This window comes from Schistocerca serialis, chromosome 4, assembly GCF_023864345.2.
Source record: "Schistocerca serialis cubense isolate TAMUIC-IGC-003099 chromosome 4, iqSchSeri2.2, whole genome shotgun sequence".
Taxonomy (NCBI): Eukaryota; Metazoa; Arthropoda; class Insecta; order Orthoptera; family Acrididae; genus Schistocerca; species Schistocerca serialis.
This window is the reverse complement of record NC_064641.1, coordinates 260,716,134-260,729,757: the sequence shown is the minus strand read 5'-3', so window position 1 is coordinate 260,729,757 and position 13,624 is coordinate 260,716,134. Positions and strand designations below refer to the sequence as shown.

The following is a 13,624-nucleotide window of genomic DNA, read 5'->3' as shown; positions in this document are numbered from 1 at the left end:
TGCAGCGTTCTGTCGTCTGTAGTGTTTTTATAACCATTGCCGGTAAATACAATTGGTGTGTGCCGACAACTACAGAATTAATAGAGATGTCTGAAGCTTATGAGGCGCTTTACAACGTGAGGCACCCTGAATACAAAAATAGATTAAGAAGATTGGAGACCTAACCTGACCTAACCTAACCTAACATAACCCTCTCCTGTAGCAAGGAATCGGAGTGTTATAGTGAGCCTGTCTTCTGAAGATGTAGCAGTTCTTAAGTGAAAATTGTGCTTTGTGATATGAGGATACACTTCATTGAGCACATACAGAAATGTATGCACATCCATTCTTAAGTAATTGATGTACGACTTGACGTCTTCCACTGTAAGCTCACATAACAAGTTTTGTTGAATGCTTTTATCATGTCGTCGTAAAACCCACGGCTTCACCCAGATTAGATTAGTTTTTCGTTCCATAGATCCGTGCTGAGGAGATCCTCGTGGATGTGGAACATGTCGATTTTTTTTAAGCTGAAATAAAAATACTAATAGTATGAATAAATACAATACATCATTTGTTTCTATTAAAAATTTCGCCAAGGGAGTAGAAGGAGTTGGCCAGTAGTAAGTCTTTCAGGCTCCTTTTAAACTGATCTTTATTTCTAACTAAATTTTTTATGTTTCCTGGCAAATTATTGAAGATGAGTGTTCCTGAGTAGTGGACCCCTTTTTGAACTGAAGTAAGTGTTTTTAAGTCCTTGTGCAGATCATTTTTGTTCCTGGTATTGTATGTATGAACTGAGTTGTTTGTTAGAAAAAGAGATATATTAATTACGACAAATGTTATTAAGAAGTAAATATACTGAGAGGCAGTAGTTAACCTGCGAGCTGGAAGTATAGTGAGACTCTTGTCATTTGGGCCTACGAGAGTTATAGTTTTTTTTTTTTTTTTTGTTTCTCATGCCTCGATAACTGTACAAACATATCGTTGCATGTATTGTAATAATCATTACATATAATGATCCACATGCAACAATATCTCTACGGAAGTATCTAGGCATGAAATACAAAACAAAAAAAGCTAACCTGCAAATCTCGTACGTCCAAACGACAGTCTCACTGTACTTCTGGCCCGCCAACAGTTTCATTTTCTTTCTTATTTTCCCCCAGTACCAATGCAAGAATCTGAAGTACCCAGTTCTTTGAAGAGGTTTCTGCAGGAGGTCCGTGAATTTACTCCACAAATAATACGTATTACACGCTTTTGGACCGTGAAAACTTGTTCGACTTCAAGATTTACCCCAAAATATTATCCCATATGACATTATGGAATGAAAGTATGCAAGCTTTTTCATTTTTATGTTGCCTATGTCTGCTAACACTCGAATTGCAAATACAGATTTGTTAAGGCGTTTCTGCAGTTCTGTGGTGTGCTCCTCCCAACTGAATTTATTATCAAGTTGTAATCCCAGGACTTTTAAGGCTGTCAACCTCGTATGTATGGTTCCATTTTTTCCCCCACTTCTTTTCCGCATGTGCACACAATGCAATTGGAGTACGTAGAACTGCTGCGGTTAATAACAAGTTGTTGTCAGCCATCTTGAACTTTGACGAAAAATTTGATGACAGTGTAATACCCCCTCTAACGCTACGTCAAAGATCTTTGTCAAGTATATTGGACGAAATATTGGATCACATCTTTGATCACATCTTTGATCACATCTTTGATCACATCTTTGATCACATCTTTGATCACATCTTTGATCACATCTTTGATCACATCTTTGATCACATCTTTGATCACATCTTTGATCACATCTTTGATCACATCTTTGATCACATCTTTGATCACATCTTTGATCACATCTTTGATCACATCTTTGATCACATCTTTGATCACATCTTTGATCACATCTTTGATCACATCTTTGATCACATCTTTGATCACATCTTTGATCACATCTTTGATCACATCTTTGATCACATCTTTGATCACATCTTTGATCACATCTTTGATCACATCTTTGATCACATCTTTGATCACATCTTTGATCACATCTTTGATCACATCTTTGATCACATCTTTGATCACATCTTTGATCACATCTTTGATCACATCTTTGATCACATCTTTGATCACATCTTTGATCACATCTTTGATCACATCTTTGATCACATCTTTGATCACATCTTTGATCACATCTTTGATCACATCTTTGATCACATCTTTGATCACATCTTTGATCACATCTTTGATCACATCTTTGATCACATCTTTGATCACATCTTTGATCACATCTTTGATCACATCTTTGATCACATCTTTGATCACATCTTTGATCACATCTTTGATCACATCTTTGATCACATCTTTGATCACATCTTTGATCACATCTTTGATCACATCTTTGATCACATCTTTGATCACATCTTTGATCACATCTTTGATCACATCTTTGATCACATCTTTGATCACATCTTTGATCACATCTTTGATCACATCTTTGATCACATCTTTGATCACATCTTTGATCACATCTTTGATCACATCTTTGATCACATCTTTGATCACATCTTTGATCACATCTTTGATCACATCTTTGACCACATCTTTGACCACATCTTTGACCACATCTTTGACCACATCTTTGACCACATCTTTGACCACATCTTTGACCACATCTTTGACCACATCTTTGGACCACATCTTTGGACCACATCTTTGGACCACATCTTTGGACCACATCTTTGGACCACATCTTTGGACCACATCTTTGGACCACATCTTTGGACCACATCTTTGGACCACATCTTTGGACCACATCTTTGGACCACATCTTTGGACCACATCTTTGGACCACATCTTTGGACCACATCTTTGGACCACATCTTTGGACCACATCTTTGGACCACATCTTTGGACCACATCTTTGGACCACATCTTTGGACCACATCTTTGGACCACATCTTTGGACCACATCTTTGGACCACATCTTTGACAAAGAAATTTGATAGTGTAATACCGGCCTTATTCCTTTTAATGTCCCAGACAGTCTGCATTCCAGTGCCAATATTAGCACTTGGTTTTGCAGTTGTTAGCGGACCAATGACCATAGATATTAAGTCCCATAGTGCTCAGAGCCATTTGCAGTTGTTTTCCCCCTCTCAAATCTTCCAATTAATTCTAAATTTTGTTTTAATGTTAACGTGTTTCTTTCGTTTTGCCATCATCTCTCTCAGAAATTTCTTTTGACTTGCTTCAGTGACACATGCCGATTACCATCAGAAAATCAGTTTTGTTAGAGATTGGTATTAAGACATCCTGTGAAACATTGTTAAATCCCTTCTCAGAAAACTACCTAGAACAGATAGTTAGGAAACCTCAGTCATGATGGAAATATGTTGGATCTAATGGCAACAAATAGGCCTGACCTCTTTGAGGATGTCCACATCAAACCTGGTATCAGTGACCATTATGCAGTTGTGGCAACAATGACTTCCAGAGTACAGCAAAAACAAGCAGAAAGATGTATGTTCAGTAAACCAGATAAAAAATCAATAGTGTCCTAACTTTCAGCATAGGGCTGGAACATGTACACACACTATTGCTAAAGTTTAAAAGAACTGTTGACTGTGTAGTGGATATATATGCACCCAGCAGAACAGTTCATAATGGAAGGGAACATTTGTGGTATAGTCACTAGACATTGAGATTACTATATAATAGGTATAAAACAAAGCATAGAGCTAGAGAGGGGGGGAGGGATATGGTAAATGAAAAGTGTGGGGCTGTCAAGAGAGCAACGCATGATGCCTTCAATGACTATTGTAGCAGAGTATTGTCAGATGATATTTCAGAAAAAACAGATAAATTCTGGTCATATGTAAAGGCTGTTAGAGGCACCAAAGTTAGTGTCCAGTCCATAGTGAATGACACTGGAACTGAAACTGAGGGTAGCAAAGCAAAAGCTGAAATACATAACTCAGTTTTCAGATGTTCCTTTACAAAGGAACAGGATAATTGCTCTAATTTAATCCTCTTACCATTGAAAAGATGAATGAAATAAGTGTTGGTGTCAATGGTGTTGAGAAACAGCTGAAATTGTTAAAATTGAAGTAATCTCCAGGACCTACTGAAATCCCTATCAGGTTCAACCTGCCATCCAATATGTTTCACTTTGATTTGTTGTAGAACCTTGGAACATATTCTGAGCTCAAACATAATGAGGTATCTTGAACAGAATGACCTCCTCAGTGCCAATTGGCATGGATTCCAAAATCATGTGAAACACAACTCACACTCTTCTCAAATGGCATACTGAAAGCTTAGGATCAAGGCAGTCGGGAAGATGCAGTATTTCTTGCTTTCTGAAAATCATGCGACTCAATGTCCAGTGTATCTTGGATGGAGTAATTGTCAGATGTAGAAGTAACTTTTGGTGTGCCCCACAGAAGTGTGTTGTGACCCTTATTGTTCCTGCTGTAATTTAATGACATAATGGACAACATTAATAGTAACATGAGGCTTTTTGCAGATGATGCAGTTACCTAGAATAAAGTACTATCTGAAAGTAGCTGTATAAATATTAAGTCAGATCTTGATAAGATTTCAAAGTTGGCAACTTGCTTTAAACGTTCAGAAATGTAAAATTGTGCATTTCACAGCGAAAACATAGCATCCTATGACTATAATATCAGTGAGTCACTGTTGGAATCACCAAACATGTACAGACTGCTGGGATATGACAAGGAATGATCACATAAGCTCAGTCTGGGTTTTGAATGTGGATAGAGAAGGGCAACATGAATAGTGACAGGTTTCTTTGATCCATGGGAGTGTATACAGAGATAGTGAAGGAACTGATCTGGAAGACTTAAAAAGGTAGACATAAACTATCCTGAGAAATTCTGTTAATGAAGATTCAAGATTTGGCTTTAAATGATGACTCTAAAAATGTACTACAATCCCCTACATATTGCTCACATAGCAATCAAGAGGATAAGATTAGAATTATGGCACACAGTGAGGCATTCAAACAATTGTTCTTCCTGCACTCCATAACTGAATGGAACGATGGTATGCAGAGTATAGATGTAGATGAGTAGGCTGGACTATAACAAGTGAAACAGTACTCTGTTGTCACGTGGGGCAGTTCTTTAGACAGTGGAAATGGCACTTCTTGTCTGATGGTTGGTTATTACACACACACACACACACACACACACACACACACACACACACACACACACACATTAAGCACAAATTCTCACTTTCTCTCATTAAGCACAAATAGTCCTCAAACTGGATAATCTGTGCACGAATAATTGGGAGAACATGGTGGTTGCAGCCTTTTAATTTTGCGAGCATCCACTGTATTTTATGTTCATGTATGAGGCACTCCAATCTTTTGTAAAATTTGTATTTCACATCAAGAATGTCTTTGGTCTTGGGACGTGAGTCTGACACTGCGGGTTTTTTAACAGAATCCTGGCTTGGGTGTTGCTTATCAGCTTGTAGAGGTTATTGTTTGTTCAAAATATGCAATGTATTGGTGTCACAGTTAACTTGCACTATATTCTCATCTTCATTTCCATTGTCCTCTAGGAGAACAATATTTTTGATTGAAGTTAGTTATCTCCTTTTTTACTATGTGAATAAAATGCATACTTCAATAATACCCCTTAACTCATGAGGTGACATTTTGTAACTTATACTAAGACTTGTTTAAACAGAGATTCAAGGTGCAAATCGTTTGAAATTTTTAATTAAAATTATATAACATTTATTTTTACAATTATTTAAGTGTTGTTTAAATACTTCGTGTTGATTTTACTGCACTGAATAAAACCTGCATATTGTACTTTTTGTCTCACAAAATCACTTTTTTCCATATAAAACAAAATTCCAGGATTAAACTTGCACTTCCTCATTAGATTCAAAAAGAAACTGCAAATTTGATATTCAATGCTGGATAGAAATTTTTTGTTACTGCCATCCAGAATATATTGGATTTTCACTTGCTTATTTTATTGGAGGAAAAGAAAGTTCCCCACTACAATTGTTCTGAAGTTCTGAATGATCCTCTGCTGGCAGAACTGTGATCACTGGCTATTGTATTGGTATATTTCTTGATCTGTATTACCTACATCTTAGTCCATCCACTTACAGTTTCATTAAACTAAGGATCATTAAAACTGACACCTTCCTGAGATTTGATTGTGCACTATACTGAAGAAAACATGTATGTAGATCATGAGGTGGATCTATTACAGCGAGAAAAGATGCACTGAACCTTGTTCAGTTGTTGCAAGTTTCGTGTTTGCAACACAGTGGATACCAGAACTGGCTCAGTTCTGATACTAAGGTTAAATTGCCCTGCAATCAGCAGTGTTTGTACTGTTGGCCCTTAGTAATTCTAAATTTTATTTCTAGGTTGAGAGTAGGTGTTAACACTGTGCAAGTATTGTACATACAAAAATTTAGGTTAAACACTGTTTAAGGTTAAGTAACAACTATTTGTGAATGAGATGAGATGTACTGGTCTCTTATGCAGCACTCCATAGGAATTACACAGAATACTGCATTGGTTAATGAATATATATATATATACACAATATCTACAATATGGCACAGTGGTTAGCACACTGGACTCGCATTCGGGAGGATGATGGTTCAAACCCACGTCCGGTGCGTTTTCCCTAAATCCCTACAGCCAAATGCTGGGATGGTTCCTTTGAAAGGGCATAGCCAACTTCCTTCCCTAATGTGAGGGGACTAATGGCCTTGCTGTTTAGTCCCCTGCCCCAAATCAACCAACTAACCAATCTCTAGTATGAGTAATATTTGGAGCTTTCAGTGCCAATTTAGACTCCAGACAAAATGTTTTATGAAGTGAAACACTGATTTTATGTCCTAGAACACCCACCTTATATTATGTAGATAAAAATGAGATTGTGTTAGGAAATAAAGGCATGAAAATTCATTTTTGGAAGGGCAATATTATGAAAAGGACAGACTGCTAAACATGTAAGCCTTTGGACAGGAGGACTTCTTCCAGAATGGCTGTGTACCTGTCTACAACTCAGCAATTGTGATATATAGTAAGTAACAATCTATCATTTTCATAATATGGTCATTATTTTGTCCTGGATTTTTCCATGGTTTCATTTTAGGAGGAAATATTTTGTATTGTAATTTTTGTACATTGAATATGACAAGAATGAAATTGCTGGTGGTGAATTCTGTGCACCATTGTTTGTGATACAATATTTGCTGCTGCTCTTCTGGCACTGTCCATTTGCTGTAGTCATTTTTTAAACATCATCTAATCGTGAAAGTTGTTTCGAAACAACCTTGTTGCAATAAGTAGAATCGTTGTGAAGTTATCTTCTTTGTAAGATGCACAGGTCTTGCTGTGTGGAAGTAGCATGTCAGATTGAGATTCATTGGAATAGTTCTGACAATGCATCTTTGAAAGAGAGAACTTTAAAAAGTCCTTGTCTGACAAGCCATTGAGCAATATTCGGTTTGGGTTACTTAACATCTTAGCTTTCCATTTAAAATACAGAAGTTTGTTCAGCACGAATCTGTGAAGCAAAAGCATATGCTTCTTGTTGAGAGATAAGTCACTCATAGAAAGGCGATATGCCAACAATTAAGCGGAAATGTCTATATTTTGTAGAAGGAACAATAATACTAAAAGGCTAGACCCCTGCCAACACACAAAGAAGGTGTTGAGTGACACAGGCACTTTAAGAAGGTAGATATTATTAGCTATCACACAAAGTTCTTAAGATGTAAGCAAAAGAAAATGCACATGTCCACGCAAACATAACTCCCACACGTGGCCAGTCATCTCGTTTCTTGATTATCTAGGAATAATAGTGATGATGTTATGTTGTCAATATAGTTCATACACACACATTTTCTCAATATATCAAGCTTTCATAATTATTTTTCTTGCGTGCCTTAACTTGGTGTTAGCACATCCTGTCAAACTTAAAGAATATTTGTTGTCTGTATGGTAAGTACTTGGCATTGTAATCAGTTCATTGAATTATTTGCAGTATAGATGTATCACACACATTATTCTTTTGTGCTCAGTACAAAAGTTGAAAAAACTCTGTTAAATTGTATTTGAAACTGCCTATACTTAAGGCAGATATATGTAATGCATCAGAAAGAGACGTGCTGTAGTTTTTTATATAATGTTCATCACGTAACACCCAAAACTTTTGCTCTAGGATGTACTGCAGAGTATGGGGCAAGATACTGTTCGGGAAGATTTTTTGGCTGGTAGAAATGGTGCAGCACAGCTGACTGAAGAAGATTTAAAGTATCTGGATGACTTATATGTTGAGGTTTCTCCAAAGCATGGAGGGGAAGAAGGCACACAATCATTCCAGGTATGAATCAGGCTCATCTTTTGTCTTTCCATTTTTCTCTCTCTTTGTAAATTTGATAATTCTCTTCTGCATCCACAGGACCAAGTGAATCTTTCTGCCGAACACCTATTAGCTATTGTTGAAGGGAAACCAAAAGAGCTTGTTGGGACGACATGTGCAAAACTGAAAGAAATTGTAACAACCATAGTCAGTTGTGGATATTTTGACCAGTCTGTGGAAGAAGCTGTAGAGGAGACTGCAGGAGAGGTGAGTATATCTACCTTTACAGACTCATCCCTCCCCTGTCATTCTCTGCATCTAAAGCTGTAAAACATCTTCCTTGTTGTTGATACCACAGCAGTATCATCATCTTTGATGTGCATTTATAAGCTTTCCTATGCATGTGCAATAATTGTATTTTACTGTACGTAGTGCTCTTGTCACTTTCATTGCAGGATTGTTGAGGTTTTGTGTGTATTCTATACCACAAATGTTCATAACACATTGCTGTCAATCTGGTCCACTCATTTAGTATATTCAGAACACTAGCATGCCAGTTAACCTCCAAAGGTCACAGAAGTTAGGGCATTGTTTGGTTTAGTTTGAATATGAAATGTTCCCTTCTCACAATACAGTTAGCTTAATCTATACCTCATTGGAGTGAAGTGGCACTGTGCTTAAACAAGAATGGTTAATGGTTCGTTAAATCTGGAGATTGGAAAGAGTCTAACTTTTTTAAAATTATAATTCTATTGTAACTCGGACAACATATTTGTGACACAGGTGCAGATGCACTGCTGATCTCTAAGTAGTTCTTAAAACTAAGCAAAAATCCAGTGTATCAACCATTTTTGGCAGACTATCCTAGAGTTATTTTTATGGAAATGTGAACAGAGTTAATAAGGCTGCCACATGAGGGTCTGATAGTGATAACTTTCTTATTTCTGCATAGGCTTATTGCAGATAATATTTGAGATCCATGTGGTTCTAGGGATGATGCAATAATTGCTGCATCAGTGATTTGTAAGTGATGAGGAATGTTTAGTTAGTGATTTTGTAGTGAACTGCAGAGCAAGCAACTGTAAAAACTGAACAAACTGCTGGAAAGGGTCAGAATATTCAGAAGGTATTACTAAGTGTCAGTATGATCATACCTTCATTCAGGCTTTGATAAAATACACCTACTACTTGAAATCACAGATAATACTCATTCAGTAAGATGTACAAACAATGTAGATAATGCTTAGAAATGGTAGGCTTCATATTATTTTGATGTACAATAACACCTCTATACTTTTTCGTTTCTTCATTTCTCTCGTACCACAACTTGCATCCCAGTGCAATTCTTGCAGATGTGAAAGAAATGTTAAAAACCCTTTAAGATAAAATTTTTAAGAGATGGTATACTTTAATTTGTGCAGTACATACATAGACAAGAAATAAAAATTATGGGACCTCTCCAGTGTTTTTCCCATCGCCTACCTGCTGCCAATCACCTCACCTGTATGACCTCTGTTGCCCCTCAGATGTGTGTATGGGTAGTGCCATGAAGTATATAATTTAATATTAATTTCTTATCCATATTTAACTGATTGAAATGTAGGAAAATAGTTGCAAGTATATTTGTGATGCAACATTGTTCACAATTATAAAGATTCTTTCAATTGTAGAATGTTGCACCTGAAGGAGAGGTCCCTACGAATGCAGTTGCTGAAGAAACGGCAGCAGCAGTGGCTGTTGAAGAGCCTGCTGTATACCCAGTACCTGACCAGTCAGCAGTTTGTCCTGATGAAACCCCGCCAACATTCCCAGCAGGTACTTTATGTATAAAGATTTGTTTTATTCTTTTACTGTATTTTTCAGCACTGGCTCATGTAAATGGTATCATAATAGGTTTCAACTTCTTAGCAAGTCATAATCAGAAGTTTTGAACGCGATATGTAGTAATTCATCAGTTGTACTATGAGTTACTATGTAACTTAAATGGTCTGACACCTTGCTAAATGATGAAACTGGTCATGATGCCATTTGTGTGACCTCAGGCTGAAAGTGCAATAAAAGAATTTTGCTTATGGGTGGTCAATGTGTTTCACTAACACCATATTCTTAGTCTGTATAAGCTTGTTTTATTACTATTTTGTTCAAAAGTCAAAACATACTATGAGCATAGTGAATAATACATCAGAACAAAGTGTTCTGATGGTCAGTTGTAATAATAATACAGACTGAATGAAATTTCTGAATCAGTGTTTAAAGTTCACATCATCTGCTACATGAAATTTTAATACTAAACATGACAGCACTATGAAACTCGTACTTCTGTCCGTATCGTTGAATTACATAGTAGAATTTTTAAACCAGTAGAAGAAATACTCATTACTGCCATGACTGAAGATACTCGTAACTTTTATGCTGGTGAGCTTTTCTGTGATATTCCGGAACCAGCACTCTAAAGAAGGCTGGAATAGATAAGATCAATGAAGTTGAAAAAACTAACTTCAAGGTAAAACCTCTTCGCAGCACATGAAATGATGGAAAACTGTTATCCAAAATGGTTTGGAGGTATAAAAAGATCATTGAGTTTTAAAAACCTAAAAAAAGTTTCTGCTATTAATGAATGGACCAAATGTGAATTTAAAACGTTTGAATGACTTTAACAAGGAACTAAAAGAATCCTTAGGTTGTTAACAATTCCTATAAACTGGTATCTGCAGTTTGCATTACAACATGACACTTTCAGAACAGGCATTTCCAAAACTAATTGGAGAATTGTCATTTTTTAGGGTACTATTATTTTGTGATTCGCCTGTACAAAGGTCGCAATACCAAGTGTACCGGTATAAAATGAGCATTTTTTGTGAAAATGAAACACTATATTTGAATTGAAAAGTAAAAACATTTTATTCAAAGTACTGACCACCTTTCTGGCAATTTGTGGACACCACACAAATAAAAATGGTCTTTTTAAGCAAACCAATCACACCCAATTTTCAACTTCTTCATAGGAATCAGTGTTCCTCAGCCAATGCGTGTCACATTGATGAAAGCAAATGGTAGTTGGAAGGGGCCAAGTCTGGTGAATACAGCAGGTGGGGTAGCAGCTTCCAGCAAAGTGTTTTGATTGTATCCTGAACCAGTTCTGCTTTGTGTGCAGGTGCATTGTTATGTAAAAAAAATACTTTGCCATGTCTTCTGGCCCATTCTGGTCTTTTTTCGATCAATGCATAGTTCAAATTGATCATTTGTTGTCTGTAGCGATTAGTATTCAGTGTCACCGGGTTTTAGAAGCTCATAATACACCACACCTTTCTGATCCCACCAAACAGAGCATTGTCTTCTTGCCAAATCGATCTGGTTTTGCAGTCGGTGTTGATGGTTGTCCAGGATTAACCCATGATTTTTCCTGTTTAGGATTCTTAAAATAAATCCATTTTGCATCGCCAGTAACAATTCGATGCAAAATTGATTTTCTTTCCTGTCTTTGAAGCAAAATTTGACAAATGGTTTTTCGGTTTTCCATCTGTCTTCCATTCAGTTCATGTGGCACCCATTTTCCACACTTTTGGATCTTTCCCACAGCTTTCAAACAGTCAGAGAGATCCCCCCCCCCCACCTCCATTTAGCATTGCTGCCATTTGCTTCTGACTCAAAAGTATCATCTTCATCCAATATTGCTTGCAATTCGGCATATTCAGACTTTTTTGGTGGTCTTCCACGTTCATTTCTTACATCAAAGTCATTGTTTCTGAGACCATCTTTTGCTTCTGATAGAGCATGATCACCATATGCCTTGACAAGCATTCATGCGACTCTTCAGCACTTTTTTCAGATGAAAACAAGAAATTAATGCTTTCCGCAAATCATCGCTTTCTGGCACAAAATTCGACATTAACACGATGAAAACATATTATGTTGTTTGTTCCCTGACTTGATGTATACTACCCCCCTGCGGGTCCGGGGTAAGAATAGGCCCGAGGTATTCCTGCCTGTCGTACGAGGCGACTAAAAGGAGTTTCAACCGTTTCGGCCTTCCATGTGATGGTCCCCCTTGGGGTTTGACCTCCATTTTTCAAAATTCTACTGAAGTACGAGCCTTTTGGGGAAGGACACCTTACGTCGTGTACCACTGGTCCTAAGTGCACTAAGACCTTGGCACTCAGCATTGCACCGGCGTTGTAACCATACCCACTATTCCTCAAATTGGGCCTAAACGCCTGATGGGTTGTCCAAGTTACACCCATAGTGCATCTCCATCTGCCCCAGCGATCATGATGGACTTTCCATGGCACCAGAAATCCAGCACGGTAGCCAGCCCGTTGTGGTGGGGTCGTCATGTACCCTCTAGGTTGTAGCCCCCTGACAACACAGGGATCGTACTGCCGATACCTGAGCTGCACCCTCCCCACGTCGGCCAAGGAGTAGATGCCCGTCTCCTTGGGGCATCAGGACTCCCGGCAATGGTCATCCTGCCAGGTGGCCCTTGCTGCGGCTGGGTGGCGCCCGTGGGGAGAGCCCCTGGTCGGAGTGGGTGGTATCGGGGCGGACGTTTCGCAGATGAAACATCAACACGTATCAGGTCGCTCTGCGGCAGAGTCTTTCAAAAGAAAAGGTACCGTTTCTAGTCCTGGTTCTCCTGCCCTTTCCCCCTTGGCCACTCCATGGGAGGAGGGACAGGCCCGCCGGCTTGGGGCGAAGTACTTCCCCCGCTATTTGGTCTGTTCTCGAACCGATGGGGGGACATTCGCCACCTCCAAGCCCATGTTCTTTGTTCAGCACATTGAGGACATCTTCGGGGAAATCGAGGCTCTCAGCAAGATGCGTTCAGGGTCCGTTCTTATCAAGACCACCTCCGCCACACAGTCGGCGGCGCTCCAGGTGTGCGACCGCCTAGGGGACATCTCAGTATCCATTGTCCCACATCTGGCACTAAATAGGACGCAGGGGGTTATTTTTCATCGTTACCTCCTGCTACAATCTGATGAGGAGCTCAAGGCCAACCTGGAGCGCCGAGGCGTGCATTTCATCCGGCGAGTCCAGCGCGGCCCCAAAGACCGTCGCATCGACACCGGGGCCTTTATCCTCGCCTTCGAGGGGGACGTTCTCCCGGAGAAGGTCAAGGTGATGTGCTACCGGTGTGACGTGCGACCTTACGTCCCGCCTCCTATGCGCTGTTTTAGGTGTTTGCGCTTTGGGCACATGTCGTCACGGTGTGAGGCTGAGCCCCTTTGTGGCGATTGTGGACATCCTCTTCGTGAGGAACA

The 13,624-nt window shown here is 38.8% G+C and overlaps 1 protein-coding gene across 2 annotated transcripts in view; it reads left to right on the top strand.

Moving 5' to 3' along the window:
- LOC126473753 (caprin homolog) overlaps window positions 1-13,624 on the top strand; it is an 87,352-nt gene that overhangs the window by 18,948 nt on the left and 54,780 nt on the right. For both annotated transcript variants that reach the window (XM_050101009.1, XM_050101008.1), the window contains exons 3-5: window positions 8,223-8,384; window positions 8,463-8,630; window positions 10,034-10,178. In XM_050101009.1, the coding sequence (XP_049956966.1) occupies window positions 8,223-8,384; window positions 8,463-8,630; window positions 10,034-10,178 (475 nt within the window). The remainder of the gene's footprint in view (window positions 1-8,222; window positions 8,385-8,462; window positions 8,631-10,033; window positions 10,179-13,624) is intronic.